Here is a 22,410-nt window from a genome sequence, read left to right as displayed (position 1 = left end):
CTCTCCCCCATCTTCTTATAGAGGGAGTGATCAAGTGGCTGTTCAGTGATTAGCTGCCTGCTGCAGTTAAAACACAACACACTTTAAAGCTCTTGTCCTCATCCGGGCTGTCTCTTACGCTTTCTTTCAACGTTTAAGTATGTGCTAATTTTGTATGCTATGACACTACCCATATTTCCTCTGGATGTGTAGGAAAGATATATAACATGAGGAATATCAACGGAAAAAGTTCAAGCAACAGTATTTTCTCATATTCTAGGTTTTGTCCAGAGCCTTCAGAAACCGTTTTGTGGAACTGCATTTTGATGAACTGCCAAGTGCTGAATTGGAAACCATCCTGCACAAGCGATGCAGTTTGCCACCTTCTTATTGCAGCAAGCTTGTCAAAGTCATGTTAGACCTGCAAGTATGAGAGTCTTTCTACTTTTTGTCAATGATATGCAAACATATTTCAGCACAAAGTAATAGAAATTCCTTTTGAGGGGGGAAATGTTGCTAACTGGCAGAAGTTTAAAAACCCTAAACCATAACTGATGGAAGAGAACCTTCCAAAGTACTTGGTTCAGTGGTTAAGATAGAGAATAGAGAAGGTGATGTCAGGTTTGAAAGAAAGCTAAACAGCAAAAAAAAAAAAAACAAACCACCAAGCCTACCAAAAAAACAAAAAACCAAAGACTTTGGGTTTTGATGAGTAGAATAATCCCTTGCTCTGGATCAAAGTACAGTATTAGATTTGCGGCTGTCTTTGGGTCATGCTAAATTTGGTATTTTTAACCAATAACTTTGGATGCATTATGACATTCCTGCGTTTAACAGACATTTAATATGTAGCTAAAACTATCTTGTATTTAAAAGCAATTGCAGCAGCACAAACCAGAGCATGCTTCAGAGTGCTAACACAGGTTTTGGTGTAGAATCTAATCTTTTGCTTGGTTTTTGTTTTATTCCATGTACCTATTTTCTTCTTCGTATTTTTATTTATTATTATCTATCTTTTGTTCCTGGTACCTATCAAATACACTTAAAGGTAATTTGAGTTTGGGAGTTGTGACCGCGTTTTTTTTTAATACAGTTTGTTTGAAGAAGTGTCACATCAGAGAGCACTGATTAGCTCTGCTTTAAGTATTTGGACAGGTTCATGAAAAAACAGCTCATGTTTTGCTCTTATGACAGTCTTACCGCAGAGGTTCGACAGTGTTTGCTGGGAAGCATGGGTTCATTACCTTGCGGGATCTGTTTCGTTGGGCTGAGAGGTACAGATTGGCAGAACAGCTGGAGAAGGAGTATGACTGGCTTCAGCACTTAGCAAATGATGGTAAGCCCTGCTACATCAGGTCTTTACAGTGTCTCTAAAATTACTTTCTAACTCTAGTTCTTAAGTATAAATTTTTCTGGCTGATTAGCCAGGCAGTAATTGCTTTCTCTCTTCTTCTGTTTTATAGGTTTTATGCTTCTGGCAGGCAGAGTCAGGAAACAGGAGGAGGTGGATGTTATTCAGAGTGTCCTTGAAAAACACTTCAAGAAGAAACTACATCCTGGGTCTCTCTTCTCAGGGGAAAGCGTCAAAAAGCTACTGGGTGAGTTTCCTAGAAGGACCACACTGGTAGTTCTCTAGATGTGACTGAAGCTTATGGATTGCTTTGTGTTGTGCAGCTAAATCCTCCATGCAGATGTCAGTGATGGACAGAGATTTTAACCATATTGTCTGGACTCAAGGGATGAGGAGACTTGCCGTCTTGGTGGGACGAGCCCTGGAGTTTGGTGAACCAGTACTGCTGGTGGGCGACACCGGGTAACCTTGCTTTTTATGATGCTGTTCTTTGTAGGGCTGCACCAGCCACTGAGTCAGGCACAACATTATTGTGTGGGCTTCAGTGCTGCTTTGATGTGGGACATTTAAGACTCTGTCACAGCAGACTTGCAGCTGCTGTTTTTCGCAGTTTGCTTCTGAAGGGAAGCAGTTGCATCTCTTTCAGGACAAGTCTTTAATGGGATGTTCTGCATTATGTATAACTACACAAAAGTTATGTAGAAAGTAGTAATGAGGTGAACTGACTTCTGTTCCCACCTTTCACAAGGTGCACTGTAGAGTCTTACTGTGCCTCACTGGAGAGGCTGCTTTTGGGGAATTGTGACATTTTTCTGTTTGAGAGCATATTCGCTTTCCATGTTTTAAGAGCTTGAATATAGCCTTGCTACTACTATTTCCCCCCCCCCCCCCCCCCCCCCCCGCCTCGTACGCTGTAAAGGAGGTTGTGGAGGTCAGTGCTGTATGCTCCTGTGCTGGTTATATATTTGGACAGTAAACTTTCGTAAGAGAGAAGGGAAAGAAAAATGCAAGAAAAGAGAGAAGTAAAAATATTTAGGTAATAAATGAGAACGCTAGGTACTCAGCAGTTTATTCGCTCAGACTTAGGCTTGGTCTAGACACGTAGCATCTCCAGTTCAGTGAAATGTTAGGCTAGTTGAATAACTGCAGGGGCAGGCTGAAATAAATTTTACTTTGAACCTGCAGAAATCCCTCAGTGCAGATATTGATTTAAATTTAATTAAAGGCATCTTGTGCAAGTCAGCAACAGTTGTTGTGCCGAAAATGGTTTCACTTTGCATACATTCCTTTCAAGGAAAGGAGCAGGAGGAAGTTTGCATGCTGGGCCTTTGCCACATAGCTCTTTAATGAATCCTATCCAAAGTGAGCTGTTTGGGGTTTTCTTTTGTCATTCTTCACTTTCAATTAAATTACTTTGTTGCAGGTGTGGTAAAACTACCATTTGTCAGATTTTTGCAGCATTATCAAATCAGAAGCTATACTCAGTGAATTGCCACTTGCATATGGAGACTTCAGACTTCCTGGGAGGACTGCGACCAGTCAGACAGAGGTCAAAAGACCAGGTTTGTCTTGCATCAATAGTAGTTTGGATAGTGTGACCGTGGAAGCAAAAGGTAGCCATTATTAATGACTTTTCACTTTGTTTTCCATTTCTTAGGAGGAATCTGATGGTTCTAGACTCTTTGAGTGGTGTGATGGACCTCTTGTTTTAGCAATGAAAGAGGAGGGTTTTTTTCTCCTTGATGAGATTTCTTTAGCTGATGATTCTGTACTAGAGCGACTTAATAGGTATGTCTTAAATGTGTTAGTATTAAGTATCCTCAATGTGTCTATTGATTGTAAAAATATGAGCAGGGTAAATCTAGCTTCTTTCAGTCACACTTGTTTCCTGGCCTGGGTGAGCTGCTAGCTTAATTATGTAGTTCTTGCTGAAAGAATGAATGACCCAAATAACTCTAGCTCTGATCATATTTCAAATTCTGTGCCAGTTTGCTTTGTTTTTCTAATCATCATCCATCTGACAGAGGTGCTAGTTTTAATGCTAGTAAGTCTTAGACAGTTTTTGCTGTTTGAAATTCTAATTACATCTAGGGGAAAGGTAGTAAGGTAAGACAAGATCTTGTCTTCCCTAAGTCTTGATATCTTAACTTACCTGGAAAAATAAGAGGTTCTTTGACTGAAAAACAGATATGTATACTTTTGCTTGACATGTGTTGGTACACTGATTTATGTTGGATTTGAATGCTTCGGTTAGTGCCATCACTTTCCATTTGGCTTTGTAATACTGCTACAGACTGATCTGCGCTCAAATTGCTGTATTTGTTTCATGGTCAAAAATAAGATGATGAGAGGATTTGCTTTATTCAATAGCTCATGTCCCTGGATGAAGAAATTAAGAACAAACTGTAGTTTAGTTGAAACAGTTTATACAGTATCTAAAGACAGTTTACAGTGTGAAACAAGTTGGAAAATAAATCTACAAGTAAAATCATAAAATCATAGAATACCAGGTTAGAAGGGACATCAAGGATCATCTGGTCCAACCAATCAGCCCCTGGGATATTTTCCTCTTGTGTCCAATCGGAATCTCCTCAGGAGTAACTCGTACCCATTATTCATCTTTTCCATGTGACTCCTTGTGAAAAGAGTCTGTCGTCTTTGTAGCCACCCTTTAAATACTGGAACATTGTGATAAGGTGTCCCCTAAGCCTTCCTTTCTCTAACCCAGTTCTCTTACCATTTCCTCATATGGCAGGCTTACCAGTCCTTTGATCATCCCTGTGGCCCTTCTCTGGACCCTTTCCAGCCTGTCCACATCTTTTTTGTATAGTGGGGACCAAAACTGAAAACAGTATTCCAGGTGTGGACTGCCAAGCACTGAGTGGAATAATTACTTCTTTAGCTCTGCTCGTGATGCCCTTGTTGATGCAACCCAGCATTCCTGGTAGCTTTCTTTGCCACAGCAGCATGCTGTTTACTCATATTGAGCTCGTTGTCTACCAGGGCCCCCAGGCCTCTTTACACAGAGCTGCTCCCCAGCTGGGTAGATCCCAGCCTGTCCTGCACTCCCAGATGCAAGACCTTACATTTGTCTTTAAGCTTCATAAAGTTCTTGTTAGCCCGCTCTTCAAGCCAATACAGGTCTTTCTGCAGGGTGGCTCTCCCTTTTGAAGTACTGCTTCCCAACTCAGTTTGGTATCATCGGCAAACTTCATCAGAGTACGCTTGATCCCATCATCCTATCACTTATAAAGATATTAAACAGCATTGGGCCCAATATCAATCCCTGGAGGGACCCTCCTTGTGACAGGTTGCCAGCTTGAAAAGGAACTATTTACCACACCCTCTGGGTGTGGCCCAACCACCAGTTCCCCTCCTGCTGCACAGACCACTTATCTAGACTGTAATGCATCAGTTTCTTTGGGAGGGGGCTGTGGGAAACTGTATTGAAAACCTTGGAGAAATACAGGTAGACAATGTTTGCTGTTAGCCACACATTGACCAAGAGGTTACTTTGTTATAGACGGTGATCAGGTTTGTCAAGCACGATTTGCCCTTCGTGAATCCATGCTGGCTTTTTTCCAAACATGTGCTTCATTTAATTTGTGATAGCCCCCAGGAGGATTCATTCCATAAGTTTCCTAGGGACTGAAGTAAGACTGATGGGCCTGTAATTTCTTGGATCCTCCTTTAAGCCCTTCTTGTAGATGGGGGTGACATTAGTGTTCTTCCAGTTTTCTGGGATGTCCCCCAATCTCCATGACCTCTCAAAGATTATGGAGAGCAGCCTCGCAATGATGTTAGCCAGCTCTTTGAACACCCTTGGGTGGATATTGTCAGGCTCCATCGATTTGTAGGGATCAAGCTCCTGTAGTAGTTCGCATACCAACTCTTCTTTTGCTGACGGTGGGTCTGTGTTTGCATCAGCCTGGATTTTTGTTCCCAAGGCCTGGGGCCCAACAGTGCTGGTAAAGGGAGAGGTGAAGAAAGCGTTGAGAATCTCTGGCTTTCCGGTGGTGTTGGTGACTAATGCACCTCTCCTGTTAAACAGCAAGCCGATGTTTTCCTTCTGTTTGTGGTTGTTGGTTATGTACCTGAAGAACCCTTTTTTGTAGTTTTTGACATCTCTGGCCAATTTCAATTCGAGGTGAACTTTTGCTTTTCTAACTGTGTCTCTGCATGCCCTGCCAATGCCCTTGTAGTTCTCAACAGCTTTTCGTCTGGTTTTCCGTCTGTCACGCTTCTTTTGGTTTTGAGCAGACTCAGAAGCTTAGAGTTAAGCCACGGGAGTCTCTAGCTCTGCCTACTTCCCTTAACTGTAGAGGGGATGAACTGTTTTTGTGCTTTTAGGAGTGTTCTTGAAAAACTCACAGCACTTGCTAGCTCCTTTATCCTCCATGGAAGCTTCCCACAGAATCCCTCCCAGCTGAGCTCTGAGTGAGATGAAGTTTGCTCTTCTAAAATCTAAAACTTTTGCATTAGTACTAACCTTCAGCATGCTCAGCAGGATCCCAAACTCCACAATATTGTGATCACTTCAGCCAAGGCTATCCCTAAGAGATCCCAGAAAGCAGGTTTTCCTGGTTTGTGAGTAGCGAGTCCATCAGTACCTCATTCCTGGATGGCATAGCTAACCTATGTATGAGGAAGCATTCCAGGAACTTGATAGATGTCTTGTGAGCTGCTGTATTGTTCTTCCAACAAATGTCTGGGTATTTGAAATCACCCATAAGAACCAGCTTCTGTTGACCCAAAGCTTACTTAAGTGACTTACTTATTGCTTTGTTGGCCTTATTGTCTTGGTTTGGAGGTCGGTAGCAGATCTCTACTGTAAGGCCCCCTTTGGAGACAACCCCTCTGATCTTTACCCTGAGGCATTTGACAGGGCTTGCACAACCACCGTAGCTGACTTCCAATACATTCAAGGCTCTCCTTAACACAGAGCTCGACTCCTTCTATTCTTCCTTGCCTGCCTTCATGAAACGGCCTGCAGCCATCCATTGGGATCCTCCAGTCATGTGAGTTGTCCCACCGTTTCAGTGATTCCTATGACATCATAACTTTAAAAATCTCCAGTTTACTATCTGCAATATTAATATTTTCAGCCTGTCAGTGAGCTCTTGAAAATGATGCGTCTTATCAAATCAGGAAACAAAATGTAATTATTTCCCTCTTTGTGTGTGTGTGTGTGTGTAAAAATTCATATAGCAGAAATTTAATTTCATTGTCTGCTTGCAGAAGTATCCCTCATTTTAGTCATTCCATTTAGAACACAAGTCTTATGAGGAGTGGATGAGGGAACTGGGGTTATTTAGCCTGGAGAAAAGGGGGCTGAAGGGAGACCTTATTGCTCTCTACAACTACCTGAAAGGCGGTTGTAGTGAGGTGGGCGTCAGTCTCTTCTCCCAAGTAACAAGCAATAGGACAAGAGGAGATGGCCTCAAGTTGAGCCAGGGGAAGTTTAGATTGGATATTAGCAAAGATTTCTTCCCTGAAAGGGTTGTAAAACATGGGAACAGGCTGCCCAGTGAAGTGGCTGAGTCACCATCCCTGGAGGTATGTAAAAGACCTGTAGATGTGGTGCTTAGTGGCGGAGTTGGAGTTGGCAGTACCAGGTTAATGGTTGGACTTGGTGATCTTAAGGGTCACTTCCAACCTAAACGATTCTATGATTGCCCATTATATTGAGATGATTAGCAGCTATTTTTTTCCCCTATATCCAAAGCCTGTCTGTTACAAGCTGGGCTTTTTGACATTGTATTGGTGCAGCTCTCATTCTTTCATAAAGTTCAGTTAACCTCTCTGTTTTGATGGTGATACTAAGCAGTGTCTTTCTAAAGGGTTAACAGCTCAAACTTTTACAGTATTTACTGACACTGAAGTACAGGTAATAAATAAAAAAAAAACTCAAAAAACCCAAAAACCTACTAGAATACTTCTCAGATGTATAGTCTGTCAGCTTGAAGACTGGTTCATTTTACAGATTCCTTTAACTAGCTCCTTTGAATATAAATTGCTACTGCTTTTTACAAAAGAGCGCTGTGATATATATATACTTTTATTGGACAAGTCTTTTGATAGATCATTTGAACTGAACCTTATCAACAAGGTTTAGATAGCATTTCCTTCCAAAGAAAATTAGCAATGTTCTCAGTTAGGGAGGATGAACAGATTTTTTTTTTTTAATACAAATTCTGGGGCAATGAAATTTTAATCAGGCCAGTTATTGTGATTTTCATTTTTAAATGACCTTTTGAATTGTGAAATGAAGCTTAAATTCAATCTTTTTAAATCTTCTTTTTAGTGTTCTTGAAGCTGAAAAGACATTGGTACTTGCAGAAAAAGGTGGTCAAGATGATGAGGATAACGAGGTAGAACTGTTAGTTGCAGGAAAGAAATTTCGTATCCTTGCTACCATGAACCCAGGAGGTGACTTTGGGAAAAAGGAGGTAAATGTCGAAGCCACCAGAAGTACAACATGCATCTTCTGGTTTTATTAGCTGTTACGTGATTGGGGGTCCAGTGCAAAAATGTGTCACACCAATTCTAGCATCCAGTGCTTCCTAGTAGGCATCTGCCTCATTGCTCTAAAGGAGGATTAGGATGTGTCTGTTTTCCATCCCTTCTGTGCGCTATCATTTTGACAATATAAGTCAATACTCAGCAGAATGTCAAAGAGAACTTCAGGCCTCTAAATACTCTAGGTAGGCTTGATATGTAGAATCCTTCAAGTACAGAAAATGTGGCTCATGAAGCAAGTAAATGCAGCTCTAACATGAGTCTGGAGTAGTGTGAAGTTGCATAATAGATCATTCTCCCTAATACTGTTCAGAAAGTGGCAGTTTGGGAATAATAAAATGATCTCTCTGAATATGAGAAAGGTCTTTGGGGATATGATGTTCATTAAATGAAAAAAAAAATTTGTTTCTAACCTTTGGCTTTATATAACTTAAGACAGGTTAAAAAAAACCCAAAAAAACCCCAAAAAACTGAAGAAAACCACCTCCAAACTTTTAGGCAGTTTTGGGAGCCAGGACTTGAAAATAAAGAGCTATAAGCTCTTTTACCCAAAATAAGATGTGTACTCCATTTAAAGTCGTTGCTACAGTACGAAACAAGTGATTGGAAAGCTGTGTGTTTAAAGGGGATTTATTTCTGCATTGTGTTTGTGCTAATGATTTTTCCTTGACTAATTCAGCCAGTGGAAGAGAGGAATTACAGAAATGAGTTGTAATTGAAGGCAAATTTCCACGTTGTAGTTTGCCAAGTCTGTAAGCAAAGGGGGATTACTTTTGATAGCTTTTGTTTGATATGTGATGTCCTAGAATGAAATGGAGCCCTGGTGCTTGCAAACCAGCTCAGTTTCTTCCCATAATCTTTTGAACTTTCTCATTTATCAGCCGTTTCCTGCATTGATGCCACTACTAGAAATCTTAAAATCCATGTTCTCCCAAAGATTTTGTTACAAAGTGGCCCAGTCAAAATCAGAAGAAAAGGTCTAGCTTGGTCATTGTTTGCAAGTACTGTGGCTAAAAGGCTATCAGTTAACTGCAACATTAAGTAATATGATGCAGTGTAAATTGCTGTATCATTCTGTTTGTTTACAGCTTTCTCCTGCATTGCGCAACAGATTTACAGAAATATGGTGTCCACAAAGCAATGGCCGTGATGATTTGATACAGATTGTGAAACACAATCTTCATCCAGGATTGTCTTTGGGTGGAATGAACCATCAAGGTGGGTATTCCTCTGTGTTGGTATTCACATATTGTTAACAAAAAAAGAAGAGTTTGGAGGCTGCTAAACTTGCCTCAGAATTTACACCACTATCCCGTTTTCTTTTAAGTACATCTCTTTCTGACAACAGTTATGAAATAGTTCAGACTTTGTTCTTCCCTCATTGTGTATGTTATATGGCTAGCCACAAGTAAGATCAAGGCTGTATTTACTTCACCATCCAGGTAGTTGAATTACTCCAAGCCCATCAGTGCCCAATCTTACTTTCAGTGTAAGATGTTGAAAGAGCTGGCACTTCTTTTTCTGCCAGTAGCTTCACTGTTATTATTAATCACTTGGTTCTGTCTTGTTACTTGAATTTAAAAGGATCTGTAATGATAGCATAGGCATGACTTACTCTTCAGTTATCCTGCCTGTTAGGATATAGAGTACCTACCCACATTGGTCATGCATTACAGCTGTACCTGCTTTAGTGATGCTGATTTTACAACAATATAGTAGGTGTGACCAATAACATTATTTGATAACTCCACTGATTATTTTTTTTTTACTCTCTCTTTAGGGGCAGAAATAGCAGAGCTCATGATGGACTTTGTTGAATGGCTGACCAATCAAGAGTTTGGTCGCCAGTGTATTCTCAGTGTGCGAGATGTCTTGTCATGGGTTAATTTTATGAATGTCATGGTAGAGGATGAAGAGTCACATTCTGCCAGGGACCATAGCCTTCTTTACGTTTCTCCAATGATGTCTTTCATCCATGCTGCATGTTTGGTATACATTGATGGAATAGGATCAGGTAAGTCTTCACTGCTGGTTTGGTAGCAGAAAATATGAAGGTGTATATTTGTATTAATATTTTTCAGTAGAATGCAAACAAAATGCTTTGAGGCAGCATGGAACTCTTCTGGGAGAAGGTTTTACTTCCATTTAACAATATCTTGTACTTCATATGCCTTTTTTGTGTTTCAAAAGCAAGAGTTTGAATAATATAGCAAGCTTAAGTAAATTAGAGGTAGTAGTAATAATATTACAAAGGCTAGCACACAAATTAAGAAAGCCTGTGCTTTTCATTGAGTCTTCTGAGCTGATATGGTCCTTAGTTACATGACCACATATTTTTTACTCTCTCTCTCTCTCACCCCACATGTCAGCATCTGTGTGTGCTAGCCTGTATCATGTGCGTAGCCCAGAATGTGCCTGCATGTTTGGCCACTAGCCCAGCTGATAAATAAGAGATGTGAGAGTGGGGAAAAAGTGAGAAGCTACAAGAAATGCAGGGAAAGAAGGCCTGGGGGAACTATGGCAAGGGATGAGGATGACAGTGATGGTAGAAGAAAGGGTTTTGGAAATAAGGTGTCCTTAATTCTGTTGCTCACAAGACAATTTGTCCATGGTAAATAGTACTGGAAGCACTAGCAAGCAAAAACACTAACGCAAAATACAAGCCTGAAACAGAACACTGCATAAAAATGGCATCTGTGAAGGAATTGAGTTTCTTAGTTATAAGATGAACGTGCCTAGTTGTGTTTGTGAAGCATGCTTAACTTTTCTAATTACAGGTACAACATCCTGCTCAGCTGACAGGGCTTTATTAGCTCGTGAAAAATGCCTGACATTCTTATGTGAGAAAATGAGTCAATTCCTTGAGCTGACTGATTATCAGAAGAATGAACTAAAGATTTATGACAGAACAAAGGAGAAAGAGTTTGTATGGATGGACAACTTTATGGGAATCCACCCCTTTTTTATTCCGAGAGGCAAGAGACTTTGTGGGAGTGGGTGGACATTTATTCTGTGGTTTTTATTCCCAACAGTTCTGTTAATCAGTAAATCTAAGTAGGATACCTGAACCATTACAGAACAACTTATAGTTTGTTCTCAAGCCTTAGAAAAATGCCTTTTCTGCCTCCAAGTGTGTTGATTGCAACTTGATCACATTTATTAAGATGACACATCTGTTAATTCCTTTCTTTGACTTTTTAAAATTATGGGTTAATGGCCTAATTTTAGTCGACTTTTTTGGTGTAACAAAGATTCTTTAAATTTGAGTTGTAATTTTCTGTCAATTTGCATGGTCAGAATGTCTGCGGACTTCCACTAACTAAAGCTACAGTTGATCCTCGCCCTTTCGTAAAGCATGGGGAGGAGGGGTCCTGGGAACAATGCTAAACAGAATGGAGGCTAATGCCCTGCCTTGCTGTAGCCTCTCAAACATTCACTGCAATTTTTGCAAAATTATTTAGTCCCTGCATTTCAGTTCCTCATGTGACAAATTAATGCAAACAGAACTACCAAAATACTGCTTTCTACCCTTAAAATACAGTGATGGGACTAAAAAGTGATGACTGTGAGCTTTCTTTTTCAGCTGGTTAGTTTTTAGTACATGGAAAAATGTGTTCCTAATACTATATTAATCATTCATATTTGAACACCTTGATATTTGTGCATCGTGTTAGTCACACATAAAATTGTACAAGGTAACGCTTTTTTGTAAATTGTTTGGTTTCCCGCTGCTAATTTGATCACAGACGGAAGGATATCTTTCATACTGAACAGATATCAAGATGTGTAAGAAAAATTGGTGATTAATACCTTGTATACCTGAGCGGTGCTGCATTACAGAATATGGGGAGTGATGTCCCAGTGAGCTTTACTGGCTGGAGTTTGGCAGACAAGCTCTGTACTCTCCTCACTGTATGTCATAATAGCCGTGAAGAAAATATGTGCCTAGTAGTGCACTTTGAGTAAAGCACTCTTCCTTCACAGAACTGGCAGTGTAGGAACAGATTAATATGTTGGTTATGAACATGACTAAATTGTATCCTCCAGTGCCAAACTTTCAAAAGCTGCTTTTGAGTTTTAGGTCCACATGTCTGAAGCGCAAGGACAGATTTATAATTTTTCAGTGATAGAGGTCTATTTTGGGTCATGAACCAGGAAGTGTTGAAGTTTCATGGCAGATTACATTGCATTTTCATATGCTTTTTGCAAAATTCAACATAAATGTGCGGAGATGAGCTGCCACACAGTTGTGTCTCACAATCGGAAAGTGTATGTGCCTGGTCTCTGAGAATGTGATACAGGCTTGATCTCCATTGCTTGCTGTAATGAGATCAGCAGTTAACAGGCAGAATGATCTTGTTCAGAAGCACACGGTCACCAGCTCCAGCATAAACATTCCAGTTTAATTGGTTTCCCATTTATCTTTCCTTTGTTCTAGGCCCTATTCTCCAGAGGAACAGCATTACAGATTATGCTCTAAGTGCTGGGACTACAGCAGTGAACGCACAGAGACTGTTAAGAGCCCTACAGCTTAGCAAACCGATTTTGTTGGAGGGGTCACCAGGAGTGGGCAAGACCAGCCTAGTTGCTGCACTGGCAAAAGCCTCAGGAAACTGCCTTGTGCGAATAAACCTGTCTGAGCAAACGGTAGAATGTTCTTGTAACTCGGTGTTTATGGCGGGGGGAGGTATTTGTTTAACTTAAAAAGCGTAGTTCTTTTTAACTTTGGCGCTGAGTCTGAAATGTCAGTTTTTCCTTCTTGGTCTCAAGATAAAACTAAATGGGAAGGGGGAACCAGAAAGAGCCACGAGCTTCTGTGAGCGAATGCTAATTCCCAGATTTTTCTGTTCTTTTCAAGCGAAGGCGTGTGTATCTTTGTCTACTGTGTTTTTCTTGGCTTCTGCGAAGCTACTTGAAAACAGCTTTAAGGCTTTTTAGCTTTTCTGTTCCAGTTCGGGTCTTTTTGTTGTTGTCAGATACAGTAGCTGGCCCCTGGAGTCCTATCATGTAAAAGCTTTCAGCATCTTTTCCAATTACTGAAGTTTTTTTAATACCTACATTTTAGCTCTATTTAAAGGGAAGGTAGAAAATGTGAAGTAAAGTTAATATAGGCTGTTTATGAACTTTTGTGGAGTTTTGTAACTTCTGCCTCCTTCCCTCCCCCCCGCCCCTTTGTACTCCCAAAGGATGTGACAGACTTGTTTGGGACAGACTTGCCTGTTGAAGGTGGAAAGGGAGGAGAATTTGCCTGGCGTGATGGACCACTACTAGCAGCATTAAAGGCTGGACACTGGATTGTATTAGATGAGGTAAATTCAAGTTTGGGTCATAAATAAAATGGAATGTTCTGGAAGGTCAAAAGTGATGATTTGGCATGTAAGATAAATACCTTCGAGGGTTGATGATTGAAGCAAATTTTGCTTATTTTTAGTTATGTGCATCTAGTGCCACAGTGAAAGTGATCATTCCAATTAAGAGAAAATTAATCTCCCTCTACTAAGCCCCTCTGCCCATTGGCCCTCCACAGAGGGAGTGTAAAAGACTAGCTTTGATTAGACCGCTTCTAGACAAGAGAACAGGGATTGAATCCCAGCCTAAATTATTGCAGAAAAGCAAGGATAGATTTGATTTTAGATTCGAAAGGTTTTTTTTGAAGAATGTCAACAGAAGTTGGGTACATATGCCCTTATATGCAAATAATTTCACTGAAATTGAAGGCATTTTGCTGGGACTAATACACTGTGGTGGGTACTGATTTAACTGAGATGAAGAGTTCCATTTTGCCAGTGTAAGCTATTCTGCCACCGCAGGTTTGTTCGTGTACCATGTAGCAAGTGCTTTCAAGCATACATGTGCACAGAGCTCACTTCTTGGCAACATGCGTCCTAATTATTGCAGAGCACACAATCTTAAATTCTTTAGATTGTTTGTATACCTTTTTTTTCCTATTGTGAAATATACCACTTTAAACAGCAATGATATTTCTGTAACCCAGACTGCCTTCATTTAAAAAACAAGCAAACAAACAAAACACTTAACGTCACAAATGTATGAACATAAGTTCAGAAGAAACATCTTGAACATGCAGATTTTACAATGGAGAATCGTTTTGTTATCATGGTGAAAATGGTTGTTAGCCCCAGTCAGCAACACAGCTGCCTGCCCACTCCCTCCCTCCACCCCTGTGGGATAGGGGAGAGAATCAGAAGGGCCAAAGTAAGAAAACTCATGAGTTGAGAACAGTTTAATAATTAAAACAGTAATAACAATAATAATACTAGTAACATAGTGAAAAACAAAATAATGAGAGAGAAAGATAAAACCTCAGGAGGAGGAAAAAAAAATCCAACCAGTGATGCAACTGCTCACCACTGGCTGACTCCAAGCTATGTCTCCTACCCCCCCCCCCGCCCCGCTTCCCTCAGTATGCTGGGCATGATGTCACATGATATGGAATATCCCTTTGGCCAGTTTGAATCTGCTCTTAGTTGTGCCCTCTCCCACCCTGGCTTCTTGTGCATCCGGCAGAGTATGGGAAACTGAAGAAGTCTTTGACTAGTATAAACACTGTGTAGCAACAACTAAAATGTCAGTGTGTTATCAACACTATTCTCATACTAAGTCCAAAGCACAGCACTGTGCCAGCTACAGTGAAGAAACTTAACTTTATCCCAGCTAAGACCATGACAACAGTACAAATAGCAAGTTTTTGTTGCTCTAGTATAATAGTCTAGCTATTATACTATAATAGTCTAGCTAGGAGGTAATAACACATGACAGTGCTAGAACAGCAAGTAAATTGTGTTTTACCTTCTGTGTATCCCAGACTGATAAACTAGAGATTATGCAAAAGTGTTTTATGGAGCATTAATATTGTATCCTTATTTATTTCCTCAGTTGAATCTGGCTTCTCAGTCTGTATTAGAGGGGCTAAACGCATGCTTTGACCACAGAGCAGAGATTTATGTTCCAGAATTGGGAATGAATTTTCACGTACAGCACAAGACGACTAAGATTTTTGGATGCCAGAATCCATACAGACAAGGAGGTGGAAGAAAGGGTCTGCCCAAGTCCTTTCTTAATAGATTCACACAGGCAAGCTTATTTGTTTGGTTTAAATCAAAGGTCGTGATCCTGTCTTGTAATTTTCTGACTGTCAACACTTGGCATGCTCTTGATTCTACAGGTGTATGTTGATCCACTGTCAGCAGAAGATATGGAGTTTATTGGGAATACACTGTTTCCTGCTATTGATAAAAGCATTATTGCTAAAATGGTTGCTTTCAATAACAAGGTAAATGTATATTTTAATTTCTTACGTGTAGAAGTAGGCAGAATTGCAGTAAGGTTAAAAAAATGTAGTCTAATGTTACATTTCCAAGCTTTTTTATTGAGAAGTGCATGGGTAGAAATGAGGAATGGAAGTATATGCAGAAGAAAGTAAAGAACGCCACTAAAACCCACCTGAATTCTTGTACCACTACCATCAGATGCTTGGCTGATAACTGAAGAGGCATTGTTTTTCACAGAAGATAAAATAGATATATGTAAAAAAGGTTTTGGTCTACAAAAGGTGGAAAATTATGGTTTGGCAGCTTGGTGAAGTGAGTTGAGAAAATAATGGTTTTCCACACATGTGGATTATTCTTGAAGCACAAACAAAATGAGCCGTATCTTAACAAGAACGGCGACTTGTATTTCTGTTTCTGTTCTGAATTTTTAATCTGCTCTTTTTTATGAGATGTTGTTAGTGAAAGCAGCATCTCACCTTTACAGAAGCAAAAGCTTGTAAGGATATGTGGCATTCTTCTGGAACACTGAGAGATCAATAAAAGGAAAACCTTTCCTGATAGGCTTTGTCTATGGCAAGGGATTCAGAGATGCTCAGATCTAAAATTTTGCTAATATAAAAGGTTTTCAAGAAGCATTAATTGCAAGACAGTCACAAAATAGCTACTAAGTTGGTTAGATGCTGCTATTTTGCACAAAGTGCAGGATATAAAATTCACAGTAAGAATTTTATTTATGGTCATGCTTCTGAAATTGTATTTAATCTTCATGTCATGAAACAAAAAAAAGTGCAGTGATAATACGAGAAAATCGTATTCTGTGTCCTATGTAAAATCTTCTGTGGCAGCATCTTACTGAATACTCATTTATAGAGTGCAAGAGTAAAAATGAAAATTGAGCTGAGTGTTAGAGAATTAGTAGAGGAAAGACAAACCAAAGCAAGCTTCAGTTCCTGACATCTTCAGAAAAGTGAATACAGCTTGCTCTTTCTATTGTCCTCTGTCTTGTAAGCAGTGTCAAAGGCAGAAGTTTGGCTTATTTTTTAAAAAAAATATTTGAAGACCAGCACATGGGTGGATTTTTTGTTTTTTATTGCTACTTTTTCCAGATTGACAAAGAAGTAATGGCTGAGAAAAAGTGGGGACAGAAAGGAGGACCCTGGGAATTCAACTTACGTGATCTTTTCCGCTGGTGCCAGCTTATGCTTGTTGACCAGTCACCAGGATGTTATGATCCAGGTCAGCATGTGTTTTTGGTATACGGAGAAAGAATGAGAACCAGGGAAGACAAAGAAAAGGTGAGCCATGTGTTCTCCTTCCTTGCTCTTCAGATTGTCAGAAATCCAAGTGTAAATTTGAAGGTGCCTTGCAATTCATTCATAGGCATTGCCTCTTACAAAAGAAAAACAGGTTTGTTTGGGCTTTTGAGGTTTAACCTGCTCCCCTTGTCATTTAAAATATCAATGTAATTACTAGTATAAAAGCAGAAAGCTGGTGTAAATGAAGGCAAGTAGAATAACATGGGTTGCATGTGTACTTGTGAGGAAAGACAACCCAGGGAGCAGAGAAGAGAAATAGCACTGAGATATGGAGAGTTTCTTAAAGTTATGGTTAAAAAGCATTTGTGTCGGTACAGGAAGCAAAAATAATTTCCTGTAATTCTGCCCTTTCCTGACAGCATTTTTAAAATGTCCTGGCTTGGATTTTTTTATTGACTTGTTTATCTGTCTCTTCTTTCAGCTGCCTGCCAAATGGCTCCCCTTGCTCTGTTAAACTCTTTGCTTAATGTTCCTTTAATAAAACACACTCACTGCAGTTGTTATTCCACCTTTTCCACCTACTTATCCCTCTCTTGCCCAGAAATCCTTTGCTTTTGTTTAATTTCACAGCATTTAAATGGTGTTAAACTATAAGTCAATCAGATTGTAAGACTGAAGTTACTGACTGTATGTGACTGGATATTTTTCTCATGGGTTTACTTTCCCCTTCCTGTAGTATTATTGTATTTTTGTGTGTTATCAAAGAGCTTATTTATGGAGTGACTTCTTTCCCAGTATTTTGTTGAAGAGAAATATTACTTAGAGTATTTCAAGTTACAGGAGAGCATGGTTAATGAAGGGGTTGCTGCGGGCAGTTCACACTGACTTTAATTGCTTGCTGCACTTTGAATGCAATGACGCTTGTGATTAAATTGTAAGTTACTGTGACATGGCTGTGGAGCTGAGCAGGAAGGCCACTTTTGAAGTAAATCTTCAGAACAATTGATAATTAAGACTGATAAGTCTTTTTTGCTCTTTCAACTGTTTTAGGTTATATCTATATTTAGAGACATTTTTGGCCAGGAGGCTGATGTGTACACAGGTACCAGAGAGTTTCACATCACTCCATATAATGTTCAGGTAAGCTGTTGACAAGAGGTTTTGTGAGTGGAGGGAGAAGGAAGCAACTTGCACAGCTGAGCTCCCATTTGCCTCTTTGAGTACTCACCCATGTGCCTCTCATCCCTTCCAGATCGGTTATTCAGTTCTTTCTCGTGGCAACTATATTCCTCGTCCTGGCAGAAGCCTCTCACTTCTTCATCATTCACTGCAGTCCCTTGAGTCTATAATGAAATGTGTGCACATGAGCTGGATGGTAATCCTGGTGGGTCCGGCAGCTGTTGGCAAAACCAGTCTTGTTGAGCTGCTGGCCCATCTGACTGGCCATCGACTGAAAATCATGGCAATGAACAGCGCAATGGATACAACAGAACTCCTGGGTGGATTTGAACAGGTAAATACTGTTTTGGTAATATGGCAGTATTTCTCCTTCCTACCTAACAGTGGCCAGTCTACTGTGATCTTAGCGTGTGGGCACCAAATGGAGCCTAAAACACTAGTCTTCTGGATGAACTAACCCCATAATGGCATGTTTGCAGGTTGATATCAATAGACCATGGCAGCACCTGCTGGAAAAAGTGGAGAATGCTGTGAGCACTCTAGTAAGGGACAGTCTTCTCCTGACAGAAATTTGTGCAGATGATGCTGAACTTGTGCTACGTGCTTGGAGCAATTTTATCCTGAATTACAAACCCAAATCTCTGGGTGAAGGAGGTAGAAGTGTTAAAGCTGAATTAGTGAGCAAACTGGAGGGAATACTTGTACTTACCCAGCGACTAAACAACAAAATAAATTCTTACTCAAAGGCAGGTATGTATGGTGGGCGATTTGAAGTAAGATTATATGTTCCTCTGAAGAAAATATGGGAAATATATAAATCTGCAGTGAAAGCTTGAGAACTTGGGGGTGTTTTGTAGGCTTTTTGTAGTTTTTTTTGTAGTCGATGCTGTTACTTCATACTACTTATGTAACAGCCTAGCTTCTGTAAAAGTTGTGTTGGTGATGGTTCTTCAGGTTTATTTTTGTGTAGTTACTCCTGGTAGCAATCAGTAATCCACACTCAAATTCTCCAGTACTGAGCTACTCAGCATATGATGCAATACAGCTCTTAACTTGTATTCCTAAGAAAGTGAATTTAGTTGTTCTATTCTTGCATTTGTTCTCTGAAGCATTAATCAGCAGAGCTTTACAAATGTCAGCAGAATAACGTGTGGGTTGTTTTTTCTTCCTTTTTTAACATGTCTAAAATATGGCATTAATATCCACCAAGCTTCATCTAATGGGGGAGAAGGGATGAAGAAAAGTGTGTGTTTAGGGAGAAAAGTGTCAGTCTAGTTTATATTTCTCTCTGCTTGCAAAACCCCCTGTGTTCTCATGGACTTTGCCCATGGGAGTCTACTTGAGGAGTTGGAGCCTCTGCCATTATGTTCCCCTAAAAAGTAGGAAATATATATGTTTATGAACAAAATGACTACTATTTTTCTTGGATGGAGCAGGAAGCTACCTCAGTAATGTAAGTCTTGATGTAAGATATACTTCCTTTCAGAGTTTGCTCACCTGGTAGAGGAATTCCGGCGTTTCAAGCTGCAGCAGGCCCAGGCTGCCGACAGTAACAGCCATGGCACTTTTGAGTGGGTGGATGGGATGTTGGTTCAGGCCCTTCAGTATGGAGACTGGCTGTTGATGGACAACGTTAACTTCTGCAAGTAAGAGATTTTAGTGGCCTTCTTTCACTAACTCCCTTGACCTCCCTAATTGACTTTGCCTTTTACTGTGTGGTTCACAACTGAACATTTTGCATTTGATAACAATATATGGGAGCAGCAACTTACATTTTCTGGAAGAGTGTCTTCCTTCTTAAGCAGCTTAGCAGTTGATAGTTTTTCTGCTACCTTAAAATGTAATTATCCGTTTGGCTTTTTGCTTGGTACCATTTTGATTTCAAATCAGAAAGAGATCAAATTGTAACCTTTTTGTAACCATATAAATTTCTTTTGAATATAGCCCTTCTGTGCTGGACCGCTTGAATGCTTTACTTGAACCAGGAGGCGTTCTTACCATGAGTGAGAGAGGTGTGATAGATGGCACAATTCCTACAATAGCTCCTCATCCAAACTTCAGGTGCTTTGTTTTTCTGCTGCTTCTTTTTTTGCTTCCCCCACCTGCCCCTGACTGAATAGCAGGTTTAGAAAAAAAAAAGTTAGCTGTGAGCCAGCCTCTTGGTATTTTGAATGCTCTTCAGATTGCCTTGTACTGTAGTGACACTGTCTGCCTGGCAAGGAAGAAAACTGCACTGTGATGAGCATGTGATAGAGAGCTTGAGAGCCAAGCTTCAGAGGCTTGGCTTTGTATCCCTGTTGCAGCACAGACTATTACAGTGTAAATTCATAGCAGTATACCTCTGCCTTGATTCTCCAGTTCTAGTTTAGGATTTCAGCCCTTCTCTGTCTCACTCTAATGGAGTTGAGGATGCATGTGTTGAAGATGGGTGGGGTATTCAGACACATTGGCAGTGAAAGCTGGTATATGGACATAATTTTCTTCCCAGCTTTTTCCATCCCATGCATAAATTTTAGTTTCCTGCAGTTACAGAACTAAAAAAAAAAACAAACCAAACAACAACAACGAAAAAAACTAAACAAAAAAACCCTCACCAAACAGTCTATATTCTCTGAGACCTGAGGGTAGTCCCTGGGCGAGGTGGGAGGAGAACATACAGAGCATTCTGTATAGTTCCTACCTTTTATAAATTCATGAAAAGAATGGTGGGACTGATATGCTCTGGTTTCTCTGAAATGGAAACCAGATCTTTGACTTTTCAGAAACCTGTTTTTGCTGAATTGTATCTCAGAAGTTTTTTTTCCTCCATGCTTTTAAGAGATATCTACTGGTAGTATTAACTACTTAGGTGTTGGATACTTGGTTTTTAAATAGCACAAATTTATCTGAAGTCATTGCTAAGACTTCTTAAAAGTCTTTATAGCTCAGATGTGTAGTTTAATTTTTTTTAAGTAGGCAAATGATAAAATAGACATAGCTCAGGTATAACTGACTTAAAAATCATGAAGTATATATGTCACTAACTTCCAAGTATAATTATTCATACAGATTTCTCATTTGAATTCAGTAGATGTGTCTGGCTTTCTAGGTATCAGTGTCCCCATTTTTATTAAGATTAGTTTACTTTATGGAAGAGCAGATTTGGTGGTTCTGGAATGCTAGTTTAAAGCCCTAAGTTACGTCTTAAGAACGTAAGGCAGTTGTACTAGATGATGTTTGTAGGTGCCTTCCAACTGAACTATTCTGTTCTAATATCCAACAGGATTTTCCTTTCCATGGATCCTGTTCATGGGGAAATATCCAGAGCCATGCGGAATCGTGGGATTGAAATCTACATTCCCGGGGAGAATGATGGGAATGTATTGGACAATCTAGATTTGAAGTTACTCCTGCATGGTTTGGGTTTAGTGGGAGACAGTGTCTGTGATGCACTTCTGGCTGTGCATTCAGAAACCAAGGCGGCAATAGCAGGTAAGAAAAGTCTGTTCGGTATTTGTTAACAACTTGGGCACACTGCATATATTTGGATTAACTCGTTAATATTAAAGCTTGGTTGTTTTGTTATGTCCCCATACAAGTAAAGGCATAAAAGTATGATCAGGTTGTTTTAGGTTGTGTTTCTGTGTTCTCGGGAAGTGGGCCCAAACCATAAAAAGATGGGCGTTGGAGGCGCTCTGTAAGGAGACAACAGACGCTGGCCCCTGTCATTTGCCTATTGCTATAGGCAAGGTAATACATTCTAAGTGAAAACCAGCAAAACGGAGGATTTGCCCAAGGCCTGTTTAAGTTGTTTTTTGGCGCAAGATGACACTGAGCTTCATTCATCTCAGCTGCTTGATGTCTTATTTTGAGTTCGTCACTCGTTATTTGTCTTGTGAGATTTTCTTATTAGCCTTGGAAAGAACCTATTCAATTTTCAGGACCCAGTAGGATTCATTTGTTTTGGATCTTCCTCAGGGACTAAAGTGGTGTTTGTCCTCAGAGGGTTAAAGGGCTGAAAATCACTAAACATTCATACCACCCTAAATGCTGCGCCTCTTTCAGGTTCTGTGTCATCTTTGTCACCTTTGCTTCAGGCTGCTGCTTTAATTGTGCAGCAGATACGGAGAGGCCTTGGATTAGCAAAGTCTTTTTACAGAGCCTGTTGGGAAGTTTATGGCCGCTCACAACAACTGCAGATTAACCAAAAGGTAAAAGTCCTGTGTTTGAAAGCTTTTCTTATATCATCTAAATACGTGAAAAATATTGTTTCATGAGGCTAGTGTTTGAGATCCTCTGTTTCTCAAGTGCCTGTGCAAGGGGTTGATGAAGATGGTGCTCTTGGAGAGACGAACCAAACCATTTTAAACACTCTCTCAGGCATCTCTCAGGTGATGAAGAGGAGGGCTTAAGCGGCATTAGGATGTTTTCTGTATCTTTTAGATTCTGATCCTTTTTTTGGCTCCTCTGTAAGCAGTACAGTTCTGCATGTAGCTTATTCTAATAGATCAGTAGAAGCTCCAGTTTTGGGTTGGGTTTTTTGGTGGGTTTTTTTTTTTGGTATTGAATGATGAAGTACAGTGAATTTCAGCTGTCACCTGTGCTTTCATGACACATATTCTCAGTCTGGCATGATACTGGAGACAGAGGTCAGATGAGTGAGAGTTGCGTAAAGACTGTCAATCTGGGACGTCCTTATTGAGATATTCCCTGGGGAATAAATATGGTTTGTTGGACATTTTGTAGATAGTGGCTCACTCTTTTGCAGCATAAGGGAGCCAGAGAGTATCCCAGTTGGACTCTGAGGCTTACTTGTTTTCTAACAGCTTCAGCTGAGATTTTGGGATATTAATAC

At 40.1% G+C, this 22,410-nt stretch overlaps 1 protein-coding gene across 2 annotated transcripts in view; it reads left to right on the top strand.

Moving 5' to 3' along the window:
- The window catches only part of MDN1 (midasin AAA ATPase 1), a 106,469-nt gene that overhangs the window by 32,789 nt on the left and 51,270 nt on the right, over positions 1 to 22,410 (top strand). For both annotated transcript variants that reach the window (XM_075087277.1, XM_075087276.1), the window contains exons 26-47: positions 260 to 406; positions 1,174 to 1,315; positions 1,443 to 1,577; positions 1,654 to 1,792; positions 2,754 to 2,892; positions 2,988 to 3,118; positions 7,635 to 7,779; positions 8,938 to 9,067; positions 9,630 to 9,863; positions 10,627 to 10,824; positions 12,288 to 12,496; positions 13,036 to 13,158; positions 14,747 to 14,944; positions 15,036 to 15,143; positions 16,248 to 16,436; positions 17,448 to 17,537; positions 17,650 to 17,910; positions 18,056 to 18,326; positions 19,063 to 19,222; positions 19,521 to 19,637; positions 20,839 to 21,047; positions 21,621 to 21,766. In XM_075087277.1, coding sequence (XP_074943378.1) covers positions 260 to 406; positions 1,174 to 1,315; positions 1,443 to 1,577; positions 1,654 to 1,792; positions 2,754 to 2,892; positions 2,988 to 3,118; positions 7,635 to 7,779; positions 8,938 to 9,067; positions 9,630 to 9,863; positions 10,627 to 10,824; positions 12,288 to 12,496; positions 13,036 to 13,158; positions 14,747 to 14,944; positions 15,036 to 15,143; positions 16,248 to 16,436; positions 17,448 to 17,537; positions 17,650 to 17,910; positions 18,056 to 18,326; positions 19,063 to 19,222; positions 19,521 to 19,637; positions 20,839 to 21,047; positions 21,621 to 21,766 — 3,621 coding nt within the window. The remainder of the gene's footprint in view (positions 1 to 259; positions 407 to 1,173; positions 1,316 to 1,442; positions 1,578 to 1,653; positions 1,793 to 2,753; positions 2,893 to 2,987; positions 3,119 to 7,634; positions 7,780 to 8,937; positions 9,068 to 9,629; positions 9,864 to 10,626; positions 10,825 to 12,287; positions 12,497 to 13,035; positions 13,159 to 14,746; positions 14,945 to 15,035; positions 15,144 to 16,247; positions 16,437 to 17,447; positions 17,538 to 17,649; positions 17,911 to 18,055; positions 18,327 to 19,062; positions 19,223 to 19,520; positions 19,638 to 20,838; positions 21,048 to 21,620; positions 21,767 to 22,410) is intronic.

Source organism: Phalacrocorax aristotelis, chromosome 3 (genome assembly GCF_949628215.1).
Source record: "Phalacrocorax aristotelis chromosome 3, bGulAri2.1, whole genome shotgun sequence".
Lineage (NCBI taxonomy): Eukaryota > Metazoa > Chordata > Aves > Suliformes > Phalacrocoracidae > Phalacrocorax > Phalacrocorax aristotelis.
This window is presented reverse-complemented; position numbering and strand designations above follow the sequence as displayed.